This window comes from Balearica regulorum, chromosome 9 (genome assembly GCF_011004875.1).
Source record: "Balearica regulorum gibbericeps isolate bBalReg1 chromosome 9, bBalReg1.pri, whole genome shotgun sequence".
NCBI lineage: Eukaryota > Metazoa > Chordata > Aves > Gruiformes > Gruidae > Balearica > Balearica regulorum.
Window position 1 is genome coordinate 7179148 of NC_046192.1, and position 25879 is coordinate 7205026.

General features: G+C 38.3%; 1 protein-coding gene across 3 annotated transcripts in view; it reads left to right on the top strand.

Moving 5' to 3' along the window:
- Positions 1 to 25879, top strand: part of CLSTN2 (calsyntenin 2) — a 386924-nt gene that overhangs the window by 348895 nt on the left and 12150 nt on the right. For all 3 annotated transcript variants that reach the window (XM_075760965.1, XM_075760964.1, XM_075760966.1), the window contains exons 9-10: positions 8517 to 8679; positions 22763 to 22929. In XM_075760965.1, coding sequence (XP_075617080.1) covers positions 8517 to 8679; positions 22763 to 22929 — 330 coding nt within the window. The remainder of the gene's footprint in view (positions 1 to 8516; positions 8680 to 22762; positions 22930 to 25879) is intronic.

A 25879-nucleotide genomic window follows, 5' to 3' on the forward strand; every position in this document is an offset into this window, starting at 1 on the left:
TGGCAAGCATGCTATGTAAACGTATTTTCAGGAATTAGTTTTGGACTAATTGGTATTCTTGGGATATTTCTCAAGGAAAAAAAATGGTTAAAAGATGGTACTTCCCTCGCCAAATTTTCTGAATGATTTGATGGACATCCACATTACTGTTTGACATGTTAAATAAACCAAACTGCATAATGAGTATCAGAACTCACGGTATTCTACCTATATTCTATAACATATTCTACCTATGTTTTCTTAAGAATACCAAACAAATCTTAGGGCTGTTTCCTAAACAGTCTGTGAAAATTTGGGGGTTTTAAGTAAATGTCTAAATTGTATAAACATTAAACAGAAGAAAAAACATGGACTAGACAGTGAGTAAACAGTTGAAAACAGCAGTTTGGAAGAACTGTGACTGGGTATGTACGTATTTGCATATAGCATTTACTTGAGTGAGGTACATGAGAAAATCCATTAGTTTTATATTTGATATGTTGTACTGAATAATTTATGTTGAAATATTTGTTTTATAAGCTATACAAAGTATAATTTTAAAACAATTAGCATTAAACTGCATTCTTTTTTCAATTAGTGTGATTGTAAGGGCAAAGAAGGGCATCCCAACTCTTCACATCCTGTTCCTCTGTTTCAAAATATACTCTCATGGAAAACGTCTTCTGCTTTGCTTAGCTTCCTAAATAAGTTGTCAGTGCAGTAACATCTGAAGAGAGTTTTAGGGCTGTTGTTGTCAGGGTTTCATATTGTCTGTCTACGGGCATGTAACTGGTACCTCATTTAGGAGTTTGGACTTGCTCCACTGTCAGTAGAGCCTCGAGAATGAGTTTCCTGTGGCTCTCGCCTACCTTAATATAATCCAAGAGGTTTCTCTTCCTTTTACACGTACAACCAGAGGTAGGGAATACAAGTGGTGTTTGCTTTCCTCACTGAAACTCCTATAAGGAAGCAATAACTTGCTTAAGAGTTGCATAAGGAGCAGGGACGTCTCTCTTTTGCTTCCTTCTCTTGTTAATGTTCTTCTGATACCTAGTTGAAGTTACAGAAAGAAGGGATTAATTTGCACAATGTTCAATCTCCTTTATTCTAGGACTGATCATACACATTCCTTTACAACTGCAGAATTGCATGGCAATAAATAAATGCACAGATCAGAAGATATGCTGCTTTAAGGTCTTTGAAAGCTAGTTTTTAAAAAAAACAAAATGCAAATATAGAAGAATGTTTATTTAATTTTTCAAATTCTCTCCCCGTACATGGAGCTGACATAACATCAGCATACGTATTAGAGAAATCCAGGTTCCAATACAGATAGTGGCTATGGAAAAGCTTCCTCACAAAGGAGTGCAAATTATGCTGTGTAACAACCACTACTGCTAACATTGCTCTAGTCTCGTAAGCATAAAAGCACTGGTCCAGAGCAAAGCAACCTGGCTGGGGTTTTTTTTATTCTTTCACTGCCTACCATCAGCTGTCAGAATTCAGGAACGTGCTCAGAGAGACTTTGTGATCAAATTCAAGCAGGGCTATGCAGGCGAAGGTTCAAACTACAAGTTTTATGTGGAGGTTAAGTGTGCAACAGTATTATGGAAAAAACACTGAACTTGTAGATTGCGATGACAGTTTTCAGTGTATCACCCCTTAATTTAACTAGTGGGAGTATATTGATTCCTTCTTTTCCCATATAGAGTATATTTTTCTTCCAGCCTGCTTTAATTACTGCATACATACTGTCTTTATTGCCACTTCAGAGGCAAAGCATATTGATTTTACAGACAGGAAAAAAAAGTTTCATGTGAGGGAGCTGCTAAAGGATATATGTAGAAAGGAAAACCTAAAGAGATTATTTTTAAAAACTCTGTACATAATATGAATATTTTAGAGCTTGCTTTAAACTTTTCTGAAGAGGTTGTGGAGATATTTGGGGATATATTTGCAATCTGCATGGCTCCACTTACTGGTCAAGAATATACTGACCCTTTGCCACGAATGCTTTCATCCCTTTCAGTTTCAGCAATGCTTAGATGACATGAAGCCAACACGTGGCAAATACCTGTCCTATGCACTGAGCCTATTACTGAGGTAGAATAAATAATGCTACAAGACATAACAAGTTATATTACCAGATTAATTTGATTAGTCTGTGTTTGCACTTTGCTTTTCTTTATTTTCAGTAGCTCTTCCCCAAAATGAATATGCTGGCAGATTAGACTGTAGCATAAAGCCAATTTGAAGTGCATATCTGTTGATTCTCACAAAAGCAAATTTTTATTATAAAGCCTGTGCATTTACAGCAGAAATATATTTTTGTTCATTATATTAGAAAACAGAAATGTGCTGGGTAACCCAGGTATCCAATGAAGTAAGCACATCCTGAATACTGAATATCTGCATACTGAATTACATACTTGCAGTCTACACTAAGACATTTTTAGGAGTATATCTTTTGTTTGTGGTGGTGATGGGATCATTAAAAAAAACAAAACACAACAAACAAAATAAATGCAATGACATCATAAGGTGCTTATAGAGAATGAGAAAAAGAGATAAAAAGTCAACTGTGTAACTTCCCCTATATCACTTAATCAGCTTTTGCAGGTAGCTCAGCTACTGAAATTTAAGGCAAAGATTTATTAGAAGAAATCAAAAGAGAGCAGCAGAGTTACAGCAAAAGCAATGCCTTAAGGTATATTTTTTTTTTTAAACTAACATGCTTTAATTGTAGAAGTCTGTGGATGAGAACTAACAATAGGAAAACAATTAAGGTACTAAAGGAGTTTCAGTAACAGATAAAAGCTCATTCAACATTTTTAAGGTTCCCGTTCATCAGAGACAACAGCTATACTCCCCAGAGTGGGACAGGAGAAAGCCTTTTCCATGCTCACCTTTGGATTGCCTTCACACAAAGCTCATCAGTCTTGTGCATAATGACTACACTGCCTAAAACTCTTAAGATACGCTATTTTTATTTTGCATATGTAAATATACAATATTTTTCTTCAAAAAAAATTGCAAATATGTGTAACTTTTTCCCTTTTACTTGAAATCCACTGCCAAATGTTTCCAAATTAATATCTTTTCCAGGTTTGCTTTCTTACAGTGGCAGTATTCCTTAGGTCCCTATTAAAGGTGTAATGAAGCTGTCTTTCAGAACCTTTAAGTCTGTTGCCTTTGAGTTTCCTGTTTGTATGCAGCACAGTGCTTTCAGTGCTATAAAAATATATCAAAAATGTATAATAAAGATATTTTGAAATATAAAAATATATACAAGATTTTCTATCAAATTATATTGAAACCATTTAAATGTCTATTTAGTGTTACCAACAGAAAAGAACAATGTCAAAATTTGTAAAATTTTACAAAGCTCTTTCAAAAAGGATTATTTTGGAGATGGAAAGAAAAACATGGTATTATTTAAACTCAAAATACTATCCCTATCCCTATTCAAATATCATCTGGGTTCTGTAATCTGAACAAGGGTAATGGGTGCCGTGCTTTGAAGCAGATTTACAAAGCTTGTGGCTCCTTTCATAGCAGGGCAGAAGGTTTGATCTGGGTGCTGTAACTGAGTGGATAAAGCTAACGCCTTTAAGCATAAGATCAAAGGGAGATTTGTTGTCTTCTTTAGTGAAGTGAGATAAAAATGCAGAGCCTGTGTTGCGTCTGCATGTTTACAAAGTTTTCATGATGACGACTTTTCTCAGCTCTATCGAGACATGCTTGTAAATAAGGAAACTATTCCATTGTTAAGGGTTTTGTATAAGCACCGTACATATTCTGTACAGGAGCTTACAAAGGATTTGAGGTAAATGTTTTCTTTGCTGAAGGACTTGCAGATTTATAAATGTAGTAAATGTACATCCAAACAGAAAGTGTTGCTGTTGATAGAAGCATAACAATTATTTATCATATTAACTATTAATTAATAAGCATGATAATAATTCAACCTCTTAATGAAGATATAGTGCACTGCAACTCTGTATTAGTGGAAACAGTGCCTTCTTCACCTTCTGTAGGCTTTGCGTTTTTCTAGATGTGCACAACCATTGGAGAGGACATTTTTGTACAGAAACAGTGACACACTAAGCATGACTAATTTGCTATTATGCTACTTTATGAAAATATGCAATTTATAATCCCAAGTGTGCTCCTGACCTCCTTACAAGCAGAGGTAAGTATTAGCATTCTAGCTGCTTTGGTATTGTAATCCCTTCTCCTCTATAGTCTTGATTATAGAGTAACCTAAATGTTTTACTTATTTAACTACTACCAAACAGCAGAAAGCAGTAGTAGTAGCTGTAAGCTGGAAAGTCCATGTTCTTATGTGTGCATGCCTAGCCCTTATGTACCAACCTGTAAAAAGAGACATTTGGCAAACCAAGAAAGTCTGTTTCTCAGCACCATGTGCTTCTCAGACCAAGGTACTTTGGTTTCAGTCCGTTCCTAAGCTTTCCAACATAAAACAGAAAAATCTCTGACATTCTTCATCAGAAAATGCTAACAGCTTTAATGTAGTGGGAAACTTTGTTCATAGGGATTTATATTAAGTCTGTTTTCATCTATTTCATAAAAGTATATTCCAGTGCAATGGCTTGTAATCATCACTAAGACTTCAAGCTGGCTAATTCACTGTGATTTGATTAATACATTTTAGAGGCAGACTGACATGATAGAGTGATTAGACCAACCTAACCATCCGGCAATCTTTGAAAGCCAAGTTTACTCATCTGTAATTTTATCTCATTAGAATAGCTTTATAAATTAGATTTTTAAAAATAAAGTTCTTGCTTGAGATGATTAAAATGTCTTTATTTGCCAAACTAGTATATTTTATAATTTTATTTTCCTGACTTCACAGCAATCATATTACATTCCATTGCCACTGTGGAATGCATGTAGGGGAATAATTTGCTTCCGATGTTAAGAAGGTGAAGAAGGTGTCTGAAATGACAGCATAACAAATTACCCTCCACAATTAATTTATTTCATTATTTTGTTGCCTGTGAAATGGCCAGGCATGAAATACTATCTGCTGTTGAGTGACTGGAATGTATTCCAGAGTTTCTAAATAATTTTATTGCTTCCTTGTAGAATATTTGTTTTTACACAGACACCCAGTACAGATACTTAAAGATCTTTTGGTGGAATATACATGTGTCTGTGTACACAAGCGGTACTGAAGTCGTATGACAATTAAGCAAGCACCTGACAAAGTTGGGCATTTTTGAAATCTCAGGAAACATGAAGCTGAGATTTTAAGTGCCTAAATACACTTTATAATAAAACTTGATGTGTTTATGTGTTGAAATTTAAGGAAAAGCTTGCAAGTTGATGGTTTGAGGACTTCACCAACTCTCTATACTTGCACTGTCTTATGTTCCAGAACCTATCAGAAAAAAAAAAGAAAGGTTAGTAAGTACTTTGTCTTGTGTGGACATCTGCAGTTGGATGCGTTTTTCTTTGAAGCAGTCAACTTGCTGGAGTCTTAAATTGTGGAATTTATGTAATCTTCTGTTTAAAGAAAACATTTTCTTTGAAAAATATGACTGTCCTATTGGTCAGTCGATAGAGTAATCAGACTCGCTACACGTTATCATGCTCTTTGTGTGTATGATGTTCAAATTGTTTGGCTTTGCTACATTAAAGTGCTCCTGCTTTGATTAAATATGAGAGGGATTACTCACTCATTTAATAGGACTTGGGGTACCCCAAATAATGAGGTTTAGGGTTGCAAAAAAGAAATACTCTGGGACAGTTCTCTGAAAAGTGTCAAGTATTAATCTCCGTAGTTTTTGTCATGCAAGGTCTCAAACTCAGGCACATCATTTTGTTTTATATAAAATGTCTGTCACACGTGCTGTGATGCATCACATTCTAATGACCAGGTCAGGAAACTTGGCCAGCTGTTTTTCCTTGAAAGGGAGGACTGCATAATACTATTTGTGATTGCTGTTTGTTCAATAAAGTTTTCAGCCTTCCAATTTATTTACTTTCAATTTTGGTTTCAGTTCATGTAACCTTCAGAAAACATTTGTGCTGTCTACTGCTTACAAAAGGAAGGCTCTAGCAGCCCCTTGCTGCATTTATCTCTTGCTGTGGAGCTATGATGTCTACAATAATAAACGTATCCGTTTGAAATAGAAGTGATTAACTTCTTGTTGAAATGTCTTCTGGAACAAAACATTAGCTTTTGCTTTCAAAGGGCAGATATTGCAGCAGATAGCACTTAACCTGGCCAAGGACAAAGCGTTATGTCTGAACGTCACTTTTCTGCTTGCCTTGCAGCAAGGATATCTGCATTCAGGCACTTCCGTTTCTTAATACATCAAAACAAGTATCTCTACAGAATTGAAAGTGGCATGATTGTAACTATTGTCTTAGTGTTAAAAACAGCCCACCCATCCTACCCATTTGCTGTGATTTATTCCTTTGAACTTTTAAATCTGAAAGATACAACAAAGGAAAAAAGAATTGGGCAGGCATTGATATTTACACACTAGGCTTCTGTCTTCAGAGGCACTGATTCAGCTAGCTGTACATTTCTGAACTAAACCCGAATTTGACCATCTGTATTGGGTTTGTGTGGCAAGGTGTTGATAATGGGGGCCAGGCAGGCTACAGAGGCAGCTTCTGTGAGAAGCTGCCAGAAGCTTCCCCCAAGTCCAATAGAGCCAATGCCAGCCGGCTCCAAGACGGACCCGCCATTGGCCAAGGCTGAGCCCATCAGTGATGGTGGCAGCACCTCTGGGATAATGGATTTAAGAAGGAGGAAAAAAAAAACCAAAAAAAACCCCAAAAAACCCCACCAAGAGCAATTGCAGCCAGAGAGAGGAGAGAGTATGTGAGAGGAACAACTCTGCAGACACCAAGGTCAGTGCAGAAGGAAGGGGAGGAGGTGTTCCAGGCGCTGGAGCAGAGATTCCCCTGCAGCCCCTGGAGAAGACCATGGTGAAGCAGGCTGTTCCCCTGCAGCCCATGGAGGGAGGATGAGGGGGTGTAGACATTCCACCTGCAGCATGTGAAGGACCCCACGCCAGAGTAGGTGGATGCACCCAAAGGAAGCTGTGACCCCATGGGAAGCCTGCGCTGGAGCAGGCTCCTGGCAGGACCTGTGGAGAGAGGACTCCATGCTGGAGAAGGTTTACTGGCAGGACTTGTGATCCCGAGGGGGACCTACACTGGAGCAGTCTGTTCCTGACGGTCTGCACCCTATGGAAGGGGCCCACACTGGAGAAGTTTGTGAAGAACTGCAGTTTGTGGAGGACTGTGTCCTGTGGGAGGGACCCCACACTGGAGCAGGGGAAGAGCATGAGGAGTCCTCCCCCTGAGGAGGAAGGAGCAGCAGACATGACGTGATGAACTGACCACAACCCCCATTCCCCATCCCCCTGTGCTGCTTTGTGAAGTGAAGCTCAGGAAGAAGAGAGGGATGGGGGGAAGGTGTTTTAAGATTTGGTTTTATTTCTCATTACTTGACTCTGATTTGTTTGGTAATAAATTAATTTCCCCATGTTGAGTCTGGTTTGCACATGACCGTAATTGCCAAGTGATCTTCCTGTTCTTATCTCGACCCATGAGCCTTTCATTATATTTTCTCTCCCCTGTTTCTCTCCTTCTCATTGAGGAGGGCAGTGACGGAGCGGTTTTGGTGGGCACCTGGTATCCAGCCAGGGTAAACCCACCACGCTATCTTGCAGTAATCCCTGGTTGTCCAGATCCGAAATTTGTATGAGATTTGACACTGATATTGTCATCTTGAAAGTATATTGTAACTGTGGCCATTGCTTTTCAAAACCAATGTATATCAGTGAAACCATATAGATCTTCATTTTGCTAACTACCTGGCAAAATGCTCAAGGCCAAAAGATGGAGCATGGAGAAGATTTGGGTTTCCTGCCCAAATCAGGTAGACACACAGATTACTTGTCCATCTGTCTGTTTGCAGAGAACAACACAGGTCCTTCTAGCAGTGTGGAGGTCTTGTTGCATTGTATAGGACTTTCTAAGTACTAACGCAATAAGTTAATAATGACGATTGAATCAAATCCTTGATAATAACTCATTGATCTAGTGACTAAGTGCTGTATATTTTCTTAACCTGAAGCTAATAGGGATGCCCAGTAACTATGCTGATGCATCCCAAGTATGCACCTCTTACATAGGTTTGTATTCTCAAAAGTCAATATAGACATTAAGAACCTAATATTATGTATTACAAATGTGAAAATACAGACCAAATACCAAATTGTCTGACTTTTCTAGTTTATCCATGCCTTGTTTTCAAAGAGTGTGTTTTCAGATACCTCTGTCAAATATATTCTGCATGTATACCACAAGTATTTATCAGCCTTGGTTTACACTTTCATTAATTTTAGTGATATATAAATTGCAATGTTATTTTTTTCTATGAGTGTAATTTGGAAACAATATAATTTAAAAAAATGTATAAGATGTAAAAATTAGTCACTTGACAATGAGTGCTAATTAATATTTTTCTCTTGCATTTTGTCTTTCAGATTTGTGATAAAGAATGGCATTACTACGTTGTCAATGTTGAGTTTCCTGTTGTTACCTTATACATGGATGGAACAACATATGAACCTTACCTTGTGACCAATGATTGGCCTATCCACCCTTCACACATAGCCATGCAGCTGACAGTTGGTGCTTGTTGGCAAGGTAATATAACAGCAAATAGTAGACAGAGGAATTATGAATTCAGACCAAAAAGAATCTTATTTGTCTCAGTGATTGTATAATAAATAAATTCCTAAAAAGTTCACGGCATAAAATCAGAAGTAAATCCAGAGTTAATAATGAATCAAGTCCAAGGATAAAAACGGATGGGACATTAACAGGCTTTGCATTTCCAACATCTAAAGAAATGTTGAATACAGTTTGTGTATTCAATGTGAAAGATTAGCATCTTTATCTTTTGTCTTCACTTCTTTTGTTTTCCTTGTTCTCCAACTTCAAGCAAACAATGTAAATATTACTGTAAAGATCTCCAGCTATCTTCTTCCAGTCTCTAGCTCAAATTTCTTTTACAAGTCAAGGCCAGAGCCTGCGCTCTTCCCATTGGCTATATAACACCAGCAGTTCCACTAATTTAATCAATTCATCCTGTTACAGACCAGATGTAAAAGTGAAAGTAAAATAAAACCAAAAGTCACAACCCCAGAACCATATTTGAATGGGCCTTTGCTTAAATATTAGTTTTTCCTTTTTTCTACTCTTAATAGTCCCACTCATTCTTTTGTCTCATCTTTATGCGACTGTTGGGGTTTTTTTCTATTCTCTGCCTTACACCTGAAGCAGTCCTCTTTCTGCTCATCTGCTTTTGTAAAGTTGCCTCCATTACCCTTCCATGTTGATTTTCTGTTTATGTATTGTCTTGTTTTCACTTAAGATAAAGTATGAAGTGAAGCAAACTGTATAATTAGGAAAACTGCTTTAACACAGATTGTGTTTCTTCCCCACTCTTTAATGCTGACTCACTTTTCTGGTATTATCTTGTCTGCCAGTTTGATCTCTGCTCATTTACAATATGTTATCTGTGGAATTTGGACATCTTATGCCTGGCAGAGCTGGTTCAGTGTAAATAATATTAGAAGCAAATCCAGCTGTTAGATTATGAACACCTTGGGGTAAAGATCCAATCTTTACTGTGATGACAACATGCAGAATAAAGCCACACTAATCCTGATTTGATGTTTTGAATATTGATCACTAAGATAACTATTATGATAGCTAGCTAATCAGCAGGACACTAATCCCATGTATTTGTCAAAGTATAGACTGATTCTAGTCCTACTGGTATTTGCATGCATAGGCTTCTGTCTCTGTAGGATGATCTGTAGGTGTATTGGAATTCTTCATTGATGTTAAATATATAATAGAATACATTTGATCTTACTGTAAGGTGTTAATATTTTGAGGGAATGTTACTCCTTTTTTAGCTAAAAATACATAGTGAAAAACATATCAAACTCTTCAGAACTTTGGTTTAGTAGTTTAGTGGGACAGATAGCTGACAAATACCAATTTGATTTATATGAATTTTCTTTTAGTTTGATCTGTTTGAGTTTTTTCCCTATGTAGTGTTGGTGAAATATTTTTAAATCAAAGTTCCAGAGTTAACAAATGCAGATGTAATTTGTGAATGGAATAAATTCAGTTCTTTCTAGACATGAGCAAATGCCATAGAGATTGTGAATAATCATTGAGCATTGCCTTCTGAAAAATCAGCATGTCGCAGTAGCTGTGCTAAAGAAATTCTATTTTAATCTGTTATTTCATGTGTATTTCTAGGTTTTTCTGCATAGGTCTACATAAATATTTTTGTGCATTATTTGTATTACCTCTGCCTCTTAACTTCTTTATTTCATATACTGGTTGTATCACCCTCTAATAGCAATCTTGAGGGATTTTTTTTCCCCTTAAAGTCTCAGTATTGGTGGGAATCTACTCCCCTCAGCCCTCACTTGAATCTCATGTTAATCATAATGCAGGTGCCAAGTTCTGAGAACTGTGGAGTCATAACTTCATCTGAGGAACAAGCAAAAGCTATGCCACTTTTGCCACGCTGCTGCATCTGTGGGTTTCATCTACCTCCAAGGCAGCAGAATACAATAAGAATTAATCTTGTTTCATTTGCATCTTTGTCTCTTTATCTAAATTTGTTAAGAGAAAGAATTAGGGTAAAACTTCCCATATAGGCTCACAATAAATTTAGACCACAGACTGTATTTAGTATTTAAGCTGTTAAACAAATAGAAAGTTGCAATTGTTTTCAGATCTTTTTAGCTTTGCTGTGAATAATTTGATGGCTTAATGAATAACCATTCAAGGTAAGAGTCTTCTTCCTTTTTTCCTGATTTAAACTACTGAAATTTTACCTATTGCTGCTGTCAATATTTACTGCAATTACGTTATTGTTATTTTAATAGTGTGAGAATTGGAGCTCATCAAAAGTAGAAACAAATTTTCCATCTCATGAACATGCCAAGATTTAGCTAAGATAGTGTGCTAAAGATCCTGATAAACTATCATGTGTCAGGCAAAAAGGTGAACTTTTAATGCTTATATGAAACAAGATTTCAAGGTACTGCTTTTGGCAAGGCTTATTTTTTGATAAGTTTGTTTTGATCACCTCAAACTATTTTAGATTAGTGCTATGGAAAGTAACTTTGTTAATAAGATTCAACACCGTTTCAGTCAATCAAATTGTAATTATTCAATATATAAAACCAATGTATTCAATTAAAAATGTTAATTTTTAAAATTTATATATCTAAAAAAATAAAGTTAATCTATCAAGTGAATAATTTGACTGTAAATAGTTCCAGTGAAACTTTTAACTGGGTCTGCTTAGGAAAATACATTTTGGCCGGTAATAGTCTAAACCTTTATGTTTTCAAGGATTGGAAAACTGCTTTACAACCATCTGTGATTTATTTCAGTAAAAATATGCAGTGATTTTGGTGTCATAAGCCATTCAGGGGAGTCCTTGTTAAGAGGATAGGAGTTTCTAGCTCCGGTTTGCTCAGAATATTTCCTCCCCTTTTCATCAAAGCACTGGCAGAATAAGAACGCAAGCTCTAACCTCTTCCTTCAAAAAGGACAAGACTTTTTTTTTTCTGTCTTTACTAAACCATTTTATAGTTCTGAGTATCCAGTATCCATTTATCAAAGTCAAATTATTTGAAAAACAATCTCGCCTCAGACAACTAAATGAACCAGAAGAAATAACATTCCTTTTTCTTACCACACCAATTCTGATTTGCTCACAGCAAAAAGTAAGTCATCGTGACTGTGGGGCAGCTTAAGAACTGGTGGGGAGCAGGGAGAGTGTATCTAGAGGGCAAAGCAAAAAATCAAAACCAAAAAGAATTGTAATTTATTCTGATAGCCCTAATAGTAAACACTGCTACTGCTATGAAGGATTTATCCTTTCGTAAATGACAATTTTCAGTTCTGGTCTGGGAACTGGGAATTGTTCTGCTGTTTCTCAAGGAATCTGAGAGTCTTCCAGTTTATGAAACAAGTCTCTTTGAGCCCTGCTCTTTCCACCAGATACAGTGGTACTCGTCCTGATGTTACGTAGCAAGTATCATGCTTGCACCTCCTTCTTGTCTTTCTCAGAGCTATGTCATGAGGGCTTCTCGGGCACAGAAAGGCAATTCTTTTCTTTGAGATTAATATTTCCTGTTATTAATATTTCAATTCCAGAGTAACTCTTTTCTGACTTTTATAGCCTTGTTTATAGCATTGATTATGAAAAGTTAGGTTAGTTTTTATTTCTACTTTCACCTGTTCAAGTGAAATATAAGAACAGTTTAAGTTCAGTGCTGTTCTCCTGAATCTAACATGAAAACAAAACACATGTGCAGTCTCATATGATAAATGTCCCGTTTGCATCAAACCATTTGGGGTTTTGGTTTTTTGGTTTTGTTGTTGTTGTTGTTTTGGTTTGTTTGGGATGGTTTTGTTTTTTTTTTTACATCAGCATTCCAGCTGTAGTGGGCAAGTCTCTCCTACATCCTTACCCTTGCCTTGGCAATGTAAAAAGCATGCCTGATTTGCTTGTTCCTGATTTTATGTAATATTTCTTTACATAATGTGAGTTGAGTGCTAGGACTCCTAAAAGGAGGAAAAATGAGCCTTTTCCTGAAGAGCAGAGTCTTGGATGCAGAAATTAGGGTCCCAGTGGATGGCAGCATGGAGAGGAGCTGAGAGTGAAGATGGCTGAAGGAGCAGAGAGCCAGGCTTTAAAGGTGATAGAAGAGAACCTTCCTAGGGTCTGCCAGGCACTGAGTAAAGTTTACTGCAACCCAGGAAGTCACTCACTTGCCTAAAATGAAGCCTGGGGTCTAGTTTCCAACTTTAATGACACATTAAGCGTGAGGAAAGTTGTATAAAAAATATTTTTCTTACATTTTTTTTCCTATCATAATCAATATTAATTTTCTTAAACTTAGGTGTTCTGGACGTTATCTTCCTCTTTTAAATGTAAAACTCTTGGTTCTTTCTTCAGGGAACTCATTAAAGGGAAGATCTGGGCAGAGCTACTTCGCTGATTTGGGGTTCTGTCACAATGGTTAGCATAGAGTTCATTGGTTTTTTTGGTTTTGTGTAATTCATGTTTAATACTGCTATACTTTAGGGAGAGGGTAGTTTATTTGGGGGTGGGAGTTAAAGCTTTATCTTTAGGCTAAACCGTTTGTGTTGATTCAGTTACATATCACCCAAGAGCAGTGACAGCTGGAGACAGAAACGTCTTAACCTGTTGCAGCCTGCCTCCAGCAGAGTGCCAGTCTTCACGCATAGCAAATCCTAACTTAGCTGTGATTTCAGTGGCGGTAAGCTGGGAAAAGGTAATACTGACTACAGAGCCTAGCAAACTGGACTCTGAGTGAACTAACTAAGGGTGGAAATGAACGGTTCGGGAGTGCTGGTACAGCCGTTCCTGAAATTAGGCCTTTATGTAACTGGTAAAGTTTGACAGCTTTCTCTGCAGATACTTAGGGTTAAGGATATAACTCAATTTTAAAGTCTTTAAAAATGTCTTTTTTTTGTTCACATCAGTGGTCTCACAGATGACTGTCAAGGTTGTGATTTTTGATGTAGGTGGGGTTATTTAGGTCCAAAGTGCTGTTCTGTCTCTAATAATGATAGAAATTTGGAGGCAAAATTACTCTTTCTCAAGGGTATCCAAAGGACAAAATTGACTTGCTTGTAGGCGTGCTTCCCAGAACAAGAGAGACACCAAAGTGCACATATGGGACACACATATGGTGTGACTGTGGCACTGACTCTGAACCTCTGCCTCCCTGAATGGATGTTAGAAGCAGATATGGTCCATCGGGATAGGAGAGAGCTCCTCAAGGGTCAACTTCACCTCTCATTTCTCCTCTCTTCTTCTCTAGCAATTAAAATACTCTAGCTTTGCCCTTCCAGCTCATGATTCTTGAGAGCTTTCCAAACAATAAAGAGGTAACACAGTTCTGCAGCAAGGAAGTAGAATTACCATTACTCTGTGAAGATGAAGTGCAGCATCAAGGGGGTAGGCGATTTTTCCTCAGGTCACTTAAAAAAATCTGCATCAGAGCAAGAATGGAATCAGACTTCCTCATCAGCCACAAAATTGTTCTTATTCTCCCTTTTAGATTTTGCAATCCTGTTTCATTCTCCTAAGCTAATACAAACAAATTAAGGTTAGCTTATCCTGGAGCTGCACTTTCCTGGAGCTTACCCTGGTAAGTTCTCCTCTGAGTTCATTATTTTTGATTCAGTTTTTCTGAGGACATAGCAAATGGACCCTTTTACAGAGTGAGAAATTTCTTCCATTAAACTAAGCTTTATAGGTTCCCACTCTGATCCCTTTATTGCTCAATATTCTGTGGCAAAGGCAGCCAGAAAAAGGGAGCAAGTTACATGATTTGGTAGTCTAATCATCTTTTGTACCACAGACTGCAAACAGACTTCCTCCAGGTTTCTCTGAAAAGATAAGGTCTTGAGTTCACACTCTTTCCCTCCCAAAATGCCTTGTTTCTTTATGTATCATCCCCAAAGCCCTGTCAGAAAAGTAGTGACACAAGTTAATGACTTGTCACAAGGCTATATTGTAACTTACCATGGCTGTAAGTCATTATTTCTAATAATGCCACCCATTCTAGAGTGCTGGAGCTTCACAGTGTAATAATACTGGCCACCTTGTGCAGAGGAAGTCTTTAGGAGAAGCCTGTCAACAGGCAAACTTTGTTATCATGAATATAGCAGAAGGCTATTGTAATTCCTGTTTTCTAAGTAATTTCTGGTTTAAATTCCATTTTTCTTGTGTATTCTCCTGTCCTTTGCCTCTTTCCTTAACCTAGGCTAGAGACCAATATTTTTATAAAGTCCTTCTGTGGAATAACCTTATTAACCTTATACGTCAGCACTCAGCTGACATATCAATCACAAAGTTGCAGTCAGAGAACTGACTTACTATTAAAGGCAAGAAGAATGGTAAGAGTTGAAAGTCGGAGAGGGATCAGATCACTGCGAGCCAAATACACCGTGGGCAGTGCAGCAGCAGCAGCAACCTGTATCACTCAACCTTGGACTTCCCCTAGAAATTAAGATACTCGACAGATAAAGATTACTCCCTGCTGTGCATCCTAACACCAGTGGATCACGCCTTGGGGGCTGACGTAGCTTGCACCAACTTAAGGCCTCAGTGGAGTGATACAAGCAGACAAATTAAAGCAAGACCACCTAGGTAGATTTCAGCATAATGTGATGCTGAGTATCAGTACACTGGTGCTTCTGTTAGTACAGCAGTGCTCTCTCTATGGAGTGGATTTCAATGCACTTCACAGATCATTGCTGGAATTTTAGCTGTAGCAGAAATACAAATGTGGAAGGTTAGTTTAGGAGGGTGTGTTCTTGGAGAGCTGAATTTGCATTCAAATCTGTCACTAATTCAGCATAGATATATGTCTCTTATTTAATTGAATTTCTGCACAGAGGACTACGCACCACCGCAGAATGTTGTTTGGAGAATAGTACTATAGTTTCTTTGGCAGCATTAATATCACTTGGACTGTGATCTACTCTGAGATATATAAGATTGTAACATTTTTATCGTGATTGTCATCATTTCCCACACTTCCCCTAGAAATAATGGAAATATGTTGGCTTAATTATGAGAGATTATAGAGTGTTTTTCTTAGCTTGAGAAAAATGATCTTAAATAACGTAAGTTATTCCATGCTTTTGATCTATGGATCTACTGCACAGAGATAGATTAGCATATGCATGCTTAAGAGCAGGTAGCCCTTAGTGTTCCTTGTACTTGTCCTATTTCAGCTCATGCTTTAAAGCCTAGAGCTGTCTGTGTGAGGTCATCAGGTTATGATATCTACCAAGAGCAGGGACAGATTTAAATAGTGCCATGTTTGATGAGTAATTTTCTGAGTAATTTTTGTCTGAATGATATAAAAAAACACTGAAACATTTTTGTGCTGAGAAGCTCTGGGAGTATAAAAACTTGAGTCACTAATTGGGACTACTCCTCAAATCTATGTTAGGTTTCATCCTGTTTAACAGCCAATCTACTTATCAGGGAATGAAACCCAGCTCCCTAAACTGCCATAATAAAGAGATGAGATGAATTTTGGGGCTTGAACCTGAGGACTTCAGATCCAGAATGTCTTGCAGAATCTTCCAGATTCACTTCAGTCTTTATGTTGGGACCCCAAATAATTGATTGGTCCTTAATTATCTGGCTCAGTATAACCAGAGTCTATAATGTTTTAAAAGAATCACATCTCCATTGGAAATTCTCTTGATTCATCGTTTCCAGTGAAAAACCTCATTGTTCTTAGACTGCCCTGATAATTATAAGTTCATTATTAGGGCAGGGCAAAAGACCTAAAAGAAGATCTGTGAACTCAATAAAGTCACTTGTTTTGACAAAAAGGCATGATTGTCCTTTGGAGATTGGTAAGTGAATGCAACCAGCACTTTACATCTCTGAAGTCAAAACAACACAACTGTAAATTTCCATGGTAATCAAATTCTGTCACACTTTATACCAACCCAATGTGAAATTAAAACCAAAACAAAATGGTATTGTGGAAAGAGGCTCTGCTTCATTAACGAATGCACCTTAACCCCGTGAACTGTGAACCCTGAGAATCTTCAGTTTCCCCTGGACTCTCCAATGTTATATCTAAAAGAACCTCCTCATGGCTGGGATTAGGAGGTGTTTGCTAGATGACAGTCCTTAATCCCCCCCTAAATTGTTATTCAGCTGAGATATTCTAGTTGTTTATGACATGGTGACATATATTAGAAGCACTAGTTTTCCTCCATGTCTATAAGGGAGTCATCCTGACTGATCTGCCCACAAGTAGGACAGGCATCTGCAACGTATTCATCTAAAAATTAAGGTGGTAAATTCTACATTTGATCTGTTGTGTTTGAAATTTCAGGCGCCAGCTGTAACTGTGTTTGTGACTGTTTAGGAATGTGCCAAACGCAGTGATATTGTAAATCCTTGCTTTCAATGGCAGCTTGATCACTCCCCACTGAGGGCTGCTGTGTGGGTGCAGCATGCTGCCTTTTCTGGTGTGTGAGCCCTTCTCGGGCCTGTGCTTCCTGCTCCAGCCTGCTGTGGTGCTGGGCTTGGTATGAGGGAGCACAGGCAGCAGCTGTGAGTAGCACAGGAGGGAAGTAACACTCAGAAGTAGGCAGAGGGATATAAAGTTCTTGTGGGGAAGGAAGCCCCTGACCCAGGGGGCACCCCAGGTGCACCTCTACCCCTAGGCTGCAACTAATATCATGGGGCATTAGTAGACCCAGATAATTCTAGATATCCAGGTAATTCCAGCAGCAGCATGCACTTTGTTTTTGCAGCTCGTTCTCAGCCCTGTGGCTATTTTATGTTTCAGCTGTCTCAGAACCATAACCCAAGTGTCTGCTATAATGGTTTCATCTGGTGGGAAGCCCAGCAGGCCAGGGCAGGACTCTTCTTCTGTATCTTTTGGTGTCAGTGTGTGTGCTGTACTTGTTCACCTCCACCAGCATTCATGCTTAGCAGAAAAGGAAAGTGACTCAGAAAGACTTTATCAAGGTGACGCTGGGTAAAGTTCTGGTGGGAGGGATGCCTCTGCTCCTGGTGCCTGAGCTGCCCTACCTGCTCTGCATTGATAGAGTTCCAGGCTGAAGAGATCAGAACCAGGGTGGAAAAAGAAGAATCCCAGTCCAGAAAACATTTATTATTTTAGCAAGTGAAAAATGTGCTGCATACTACCTTGACAGTGACTAAGCAGTGAACATTACAGTGAATAATTACATATGTCGACAGTTCCTCTGGATGCCTCCCACAGTCTCTTAACACCATCTTCCCGTTATGAGGATTGAATTAATGCCAAAAAGCCAACATCTAATTGCCTGTATCTGCTAGGCTTTGGGAGCGGATGTGTGTGCTGGGTCAGGTGGAAAAAGCAATGCACAATTTTATCATCGAAGTCTGAACAACACTGAGGCCTGTGTTGCCTCACAACCATCATGCTGACTGCAACATTTACATGTAAGGAAGGGGGAAAAAAACAGTAGCTTCAAAAATTTGTCATGCAAGGGTCTGCAATGAGAATAGGTGATGTTGTTCTATAGTGTGGTTTCAGTCTTTTTTGTGTTGCAGACAGCAACCTAACTCCCTGACTGACAGGAAGGAAAGGACAAAAAGACCCTGACAGTAAAAAAAAAATCTCATGAAACTTGCTGAGACAATCTAGGTTAACTGGATGGCCTGACCTCTGATAGAAACTGGCAGATGCTGTGTTACAGAACACTTTATTTGGCACTGCACCATGAGATTGGGAAATAGAAAAAAAAATTAGGACACTTGGATTACCTCAAGATCATCGTCACTGGAGTACCACTTTGTTCTCTGAAATGTTGCTCCAGAAGCTAATCTGTTTAGGTTGTCTTCATTATTTCAAAAATATTGTTGCTTAGGCTCAGTTTGGTGTCAGAACCAAGAGTTAGGTTCAAAGTGTTGAAGCAGTAAGCACTGTTGGGACTAGCTTATGCCTGTTCCCCAGTTGTTTCTTAGCGTGTGGTAATTTCAGTGGTGAGCCAAATTCAGACAATGGTACCGAGAATTCCTCCTGCCCAGGGAAGTCAGTGGCTCTGAGCTGCCGATCAGCGGTGCATGGAGCTGCACAGGCATGAAATGTATCATGCTCAGAGTCAAGGGATTCCTATTTGAAAAGCTCAGTATTTAAAAGAATTTGGATAATATTCTGCAAAAATGTTACTATCAGCATTAGCTACAATTACCACTGGCTTTAACATGCAACAGAATTACCATCTTATACTGGATTAAATATATTTGTATTCATCTAATCTTGGGAGCTAAGAAGTTGAGAGTGACTAGGACTTGGAGATTGGCCATCCTGGGCTAAATTTGCACCCACTGAGAAGCTTAGGTCAAATACTTGAAGAATATTTGACTGCAGAAGCAGAAGGAAAGATAGCATTCAAATGTACTAATATAGTAGACCCAAACATGAATAAAACACTGATACAGACAAGAGTAAAACAGCCAGTTGCTGAGGTTTGTTTTTTTTTATTTATTCTGACGATTTTTTCTTCTTACATTTTTTTGAGATAGAAAACCTATATTCCCAGTAATCCCTTTTATCAAAGCTAGAATACCGGGTTGTAGTAGGTTTGCTTTAGGCTATTCCTTCAATGTTAGTGAGAGTTTTGGGGTTTGCTTCCCAATTTTATTGCATTGGATTTTGTCCATTTGCGATCTAATAATTACTGGCAACTGAAACACATCAGCAAGCTAGCGTACCCCACTGAGCTGAGAAGAGTCTGAAATGCTAAGGTAGAGGAATATCAAAGTGTCAACATGCTGCAATTACAAACAGCTGCGGTAAGAGTCAGATATAATGACTTCTGTCCACCTTCGAGGATAAAATTGGCAGGTATATAATTTTGTCTTTAACTCTGGTAAAAGCTATTTATGGAAGGCTTATTTAGCAGTCTATTTTTTCTAATAAAGTGTGAGATAGTATTCTCTCTTTAAGGGCTCATTTTTTTTCACGTAGAAAAAGCTAGTATTCACACTGTCCTGGATTAACAGGCACGTCCTACGTAAAACACCTATAACATTGAGAAGAATGCCAACTTATGATTAGTACAAAGAATAGCAGAAATTCCAGGGAAGGCAACAGGGATGATCATAGTTTACAGTGTTAGGTAGAAGATGTAAAGAAAGGGCCTTGGTTAGCCTGGCAAAGGAAAAGGGAAGGCATGGCCATATTTTGACAGCTCTCATTCCCTATTAAGAATTAACTTCCAACTCCAAGGATTAATGGTCATTGGAGTGGATTGCTTGGGGAGCCTCTGTCTTCAGAAGAGTTTAGACCAGCTCAGGCAATTCTCAAGAGTAGATCAAGTACAGCTGATCTTCTGTATCCACGTTGTACTCTAGGTTAATATACTATCGTCTCCCATGTTCTGACATCCATGTTAGCTAAAGGACTGGAATTACAGAATCGGGGGAATTTATCCAAATCACTAAATGAGCAGCACTGTGAAATGAAGATGACAAGGACAAAAGAAATTTGTGGATGTAATTCAAGGATAAGAGTCTTTACTTTTTTTTTCTACCCCACTTACGATGTGGGGAAAGGATCTAGTAGATCACATCATTGTTATACAGGGAGGACCTCAAATGCTAACATTTACAGTTCTTAACCTTCTGGCAAGATGACAGTAGATCATCTTGTGTACTGGCATGGATTTCTATCAAGTTTGTTTGGATGTTCTGTCTGGTACAGCAGAAGATAACCAGGTGTGGAGCTGCTGTGTTTGAAAGCAAACATCCATATTAGCATGTCAGTTTGGATCAGGAGTCCACTTCTAACAAAAACCTCCTGATTGTCCCCACTTCTCTGTTGTTCACACCGTGGAGCAGTGTCAGAGCACATGAACTGGATTCCTTCTGGATGAAACTAAACTGGATATGCATTCCAGCAATGCACCTAATATATTCGAGCCACAAATGAATGCTTTGTCAATGACATCAGACGAGAGCTAGTCCAAAGTGAAAGAACAACCAATTAAAAAAAAAAAAAAAATTCCAAACCTGAAATTCCTATTCATGGATGTAAGCACCAGTCATGTTGCTCTATAGCTTTATTCAACTGGCTTATCCTGCCTGTTTCTGTCAGGCATGGCCACAGCACTGAATCCTTTGTTCTAGCTTCTTGTCTAGTCCTTTATACATTTTCATGAGCTAGTTTCATATTTAAATACATTAGCTTATTCGAGACTGCTTCTTATTTTGCATCTCCTCAGATTTACCATAGGTTTCTAAATTTCAAATCTCCAAGATTAGAGTTGGTGTTTTAGCCTTGGAACTTGCTGTCTTCAGAATTCTGTTAGGGATATGAGAATTTGAAGTTTCAAAGCACGATGTGGTTCCCTTCCTCTTCTGGAAGTTCTCATCTGTTTTTGGTTTTGGTTTTTTTTTTTTTCCTCTTTGTCTCCTTTTTAAGGAGAGGTTTGCATTTTTATTTTTTTTAATTTAGCTTACCTTTTTCTATTCAGATCCATTACCACTGTGTTAGTGGTAACATGTACTTTCAAAGACAATGTAAATAAATACATATAACAACATTTTTGCTGAAAAACTAATGTTCCCCCAATGCGCTATGTATTTACCAAATAATTGTCTTGGTAAGTATCAGAAAGGCTGAAACTACAGTACAAACTAATCCTGCACTTTAGCTGTTGTATACATGAAAGTTTCTATGAAACCTCAAAAAAATTTGGCCCTGAAGAAGTTTTCTGTATAATGGACAACTGAATGGAAGAGTGGGGAAGAATAATCTCTCTCTTTGAGGATCTTTCTTTGGGGTAAAAAGAGAGGCAGTTTGTGCTACAATGTTAACAAAAAAGTACAAAACCTGTCTACTTCTGTGAAGAAACAGCCTGCTTAGACATCTCCTTTTCTCTCAGTACGCCCGTGTATATTTTCTTCACTATATAAAATACCTCAAGTCTTCTTCATAGTGCTCATACTGCTCAGACTAGAAGTGATGTTTTTCAGGCTTTTTGGTAGCAACATCAGCCTAAAGAAAATTTGCCACTTCATCCCTATCCTAGGCCAAATCCACACACAAATCTTCAAGTTAAAGTTCAAGCTTGAGCTAGCTTGCCTGGCAGAAATAGGTTGTTTGATACTAAAGCTGCAAACACTGTAGAGATGAGTTATCTACCAATTACAACAGCTTATCAGCTGCTAATCCAATTAGTCTGAATGGCTTCACTGTTGCGTGGCTCTTAGTCCTCTCAGGCTCAAGGTAGGCTGTAATTCACATGCACTGATATAGCTAACACTTGCAGGAAAGACAAGCTCTAAAAACTCTCCTAGAGGAAGATGAGTAAATCACTAAATATCCCAAGAGTAATTTAGATGCTAGGATCAGTGGTGCAGGCAGTATGTAATCACATTTTATTGACAACCCCTAAAGATCAGTCTTCCTTTGAAGCTGCCTAGAGTGAAACCGAATGGAGTGTAGCCAGAGGGCCTGATGCAACATACAGTGAGGAGACCTGATCTGGCACCAAATGAGCTGCTCTGGGTGAGGGAAGCACTCTGAGCCTTTTAGCACGGTGCTGTGCATTGGCCCACAGTCACTGCTGTGAATTTACACCATATCCTTAGAGACAAGTGTTTGTAGAAAGTGTGGCATTTTGCTTACACAGAGCCATGATTCTTAGCACATCTAAGAACTTCAGGTAGTATGTTTTTTGGAGGAGAAAGGCAGAGGCTGTGTAAGTGATCTTGTAAAGAAAACTTGCAAATATGGTTTGTGTATAAATAAACATTGGACCTTACACATTTTTTGAAATTCATGTTTGATCACTCTAATAATCTCATCAATTCATTTTTGAAAATGCTGTGCTTCCTTGGACACAGATTTGGGAAACCATGTTTCATCTCAGAGTATGTTATCACAGCTTTATAAACACCTGAATACTGGAGAAACACTTAGAAGAATATTAAAGATAGGCTGCTACTGGGTACCACCTAACAACCCACAAAGCAATTCCACAATAAATGGGGTCTCAAAAATACTTGGCTAAAATGGGTATCACTTCTTTAAATGCGTTAAAACATAAAGTGAATTATTAGATGTGTGGTTTGTGTATTGGTATCAGTAATCATTTTATATTCTTTTTCTTGCAGGAGGTGAAGTCACCAAGCCCAGATTTGCTCAGTATTTCCATGGCAGCCTGGCCAGTCTTACTATCCGGCCAGGCAAAATTGAGAGTCAGAAAGTGATTTCCTGTTTGCAAGCCTGCAAGGAAGGTCTGGATATTAATTCTCTTGAGAGTCTTGGCCAAGGAATAAAGGTGAGGGATGAACTGACATCATCTTTGATAAAAATTTAGAGCTGATTTATGAAGTGGAGAGCCCAAGGTAGAGTACACACAGTACAAATGTACTCCCAGAAGCAATGTAATTTCCCATAAAGTCATGCAAAGAAAAAGCAGAACAGTAGAAGAGCTGTGACACTACAAAGAAAAATGTTTCCATTATTGTAAAGCTAGATGGTCAGAAAGTAAGGTGCTGCTGATATTTCAGAGTTCGTGTGAATTGCCAGGTTGTGTTCTCATGCTTATTTTGGTAGTTTTACAGAAATAGATACAATTCCAAAGAATTATTGAATTTTGATCTCAAGTAGCTTTAAAGCAATGGAAAACATAAGCGGGATATCTTTCATCTAGAGGCAATTCTGAAAGAAGTCCCAATGCAATAGTATTGAGAAATTCAAAGCCTATTCCAAGAGGAAAATGTTATGGGATATGAAAATTGGACAATAAAAAACCCCTAAAGTTAAGAAATTAAAATTTTACATATTTACATTTTGCATATAAATCATTATCCATCTTTATTATGCATGTGACTATACTGATATTGCAACACTTTTTCTAAGATTGGAGAACAACAGACAGAGGGAAACCCTGTTTCATTTGACATAGTGGCCAGATTGCTTTGCATTCATTAAGACAAATTCCATTCTTTTGGATACATATGTAGGAACTTGACTGTAACTTCTATAGTGCTTACATGAGATGCGTTGTCAATTTGTCTTTATTGATACTGTTATTAGATGACAGGTTTTCTCTGCCTAGTGTGGCAACACACTATTAAGCTACTTCCTGGCATTCAAATGCCAATACCATCTTCTGGAGGAGTTGAGCTTCAAATTCAAACTGGGAGATGCTTTGGCTGCAGACTATGCATCCTGTGAAACTGCACAGGTGTTTTTTTTCAGTGTGTTGTTTTTCAGTGGGGAGGAGGTAGTGCTGTAATACTTGATCTAGCACATGCAGTGGAAGTGCCATGTACTACATTTTATTACCTAAATTTTTTCATTGTACAAGATAGGAGACTGACCTGAAATACAGGTCAGTCTGTCTAGGTGATAAGTTACAGTGGTGTAGTGTAACCAATATGTTTCTGAAAACAAGGGTAAAAATGAAAATTGAAGGTGCAAAGTTAAAGAGGAAATTTGCTAGCTCTAGCTTTTACATATGAGCAAAACATCCCAAACATTTAATAGAGTAAAACCCAACAGTCTGGGTTTTTTCTTCATCATATCGAGGACATCATTAGGAATTTCACATTATTGCCTCTCCCAGAAAAATGATACACTTATGAGTAAAAGCTATTTTTAAAAGACAATGCATACAAAGAGCAGGTAGGGTTTTCTGGAATGCAAATGTCTATATGTCTATGTATACCAGTAAGTTCTTTGCTGGGATTTTACATGAACTAAAGCAGTGTACACTTGGTCCATGGCACTTAAAAGCATAGTAATTCCTTCTCTATTGTCACACCCTGAAATCTGACAATACTTGCATAGTCTGTTGTTTCATGGGCTTGAAAAAATTCCTGTTATACTGCTCACTGCTGCTTCAGCACGGGTGATTGGCTTTCTTACCATACTAGCAGCGCAGTGGGAAAAATGAAGATGAGGGATTGTTTTCCTTCTTTTCTTTCTTTCACCAAACTTCAAAACATTTTCATTTTCAAAATACAGATTAAGCATAGTATGTTTTTAAAGTGACTGCTTTCATTTTTACTTCCTCAGCCAGCTCAACAGTCAGTGCAACAGCAGGAGGCAAAAATGAAAGGAGCAGTCAGAGAGAGATTGTGGTAGGGTTTCTTATTGGGGCTGACAGAAAGAAGCTCAGATGAAAGCGGAACAGTTGGCACTTGACCTTGAACAGAAGGTTTTCTGGTGTCAAAAAGAGACATACCTGATCTCAGACAAGCAGGTGCGACAGTTGCACCGATGATAGGTTCTGCGTGGCTATTTACATGGCGCTTAGCAGATTCAACGCTGGCAAACTGATGTTGGAAGGTGTTTCTGCTGCTCACTTTGGACTCATGAGGCTTCACCCTTCAGCCACCTAAGAAAGAGCAATGCATCTGTAATACAATTTCTGACACAGCAGTGTAGGACTTTTTTTTAATCTGCAGCCTAATTTTCAGATACCTGTAACAGCTCTCAGAAACACTGTCTAAACTGTTGCTTTTTTTAGCCTTTTTTAATGAGAAAGACAGAAATGGTTCATACTGGGGCTTTCTCCACTCCCTTTGGCAGCATTCCAGCTGTTCTGGCAGATGAGCTATTAAGTTAACTAGCTAGCTAGAGTCTCCTTTTGCTAATTTTATTCTCTACTACTGTTAGCTTACAGAAAGGAAAAAGAAGTGTAGGCAGCCTCTGGTTCATGTTAGTCGTCCTCGTTGTTAAAAATACCCTTCAGGTTTCTGTGACCTTCCTGCACAAGCTTTAAACCCAGTCCTCCGTGTTCTGTTTGACAGAGAACCCTATGCTTTATTCTGTTCTTCACAGTCTATACGCTCTTTTGCTTTTTAACCTTTCTCATTGTAAGGAAGTGGAGACAACCATTGCCTGTATATAATAGAACATGTTCATATAATCAATATCCAGCTTTGGGAAGGGATTGCATGTGAGTGAAGGGTGCATGTCTTTGTGTTTTGTGCTGACAACAGTAGGGTACAAAATCAAGGGGGTAATCTGGCTTTCTCTGCAATGCAGATGGTTTGCTGAACCAATTAACAGACAAAAAAAAAGAAATCGGGATGAATTATGATGAAGATGAAGTCACTCATTTGCTGTGTGGATATAGTAGCAAATTTTCTTGGTCAGCAGACTATTTCATGTTCAATGCAATGGACTAGAGACAGATCAGGGCTACAAGAATAGCCATTGACTGCAAGGTTTGTTGGCTCAAATGAGCAGCTGGCTTGGTGTGAGTAGCAGCTCCC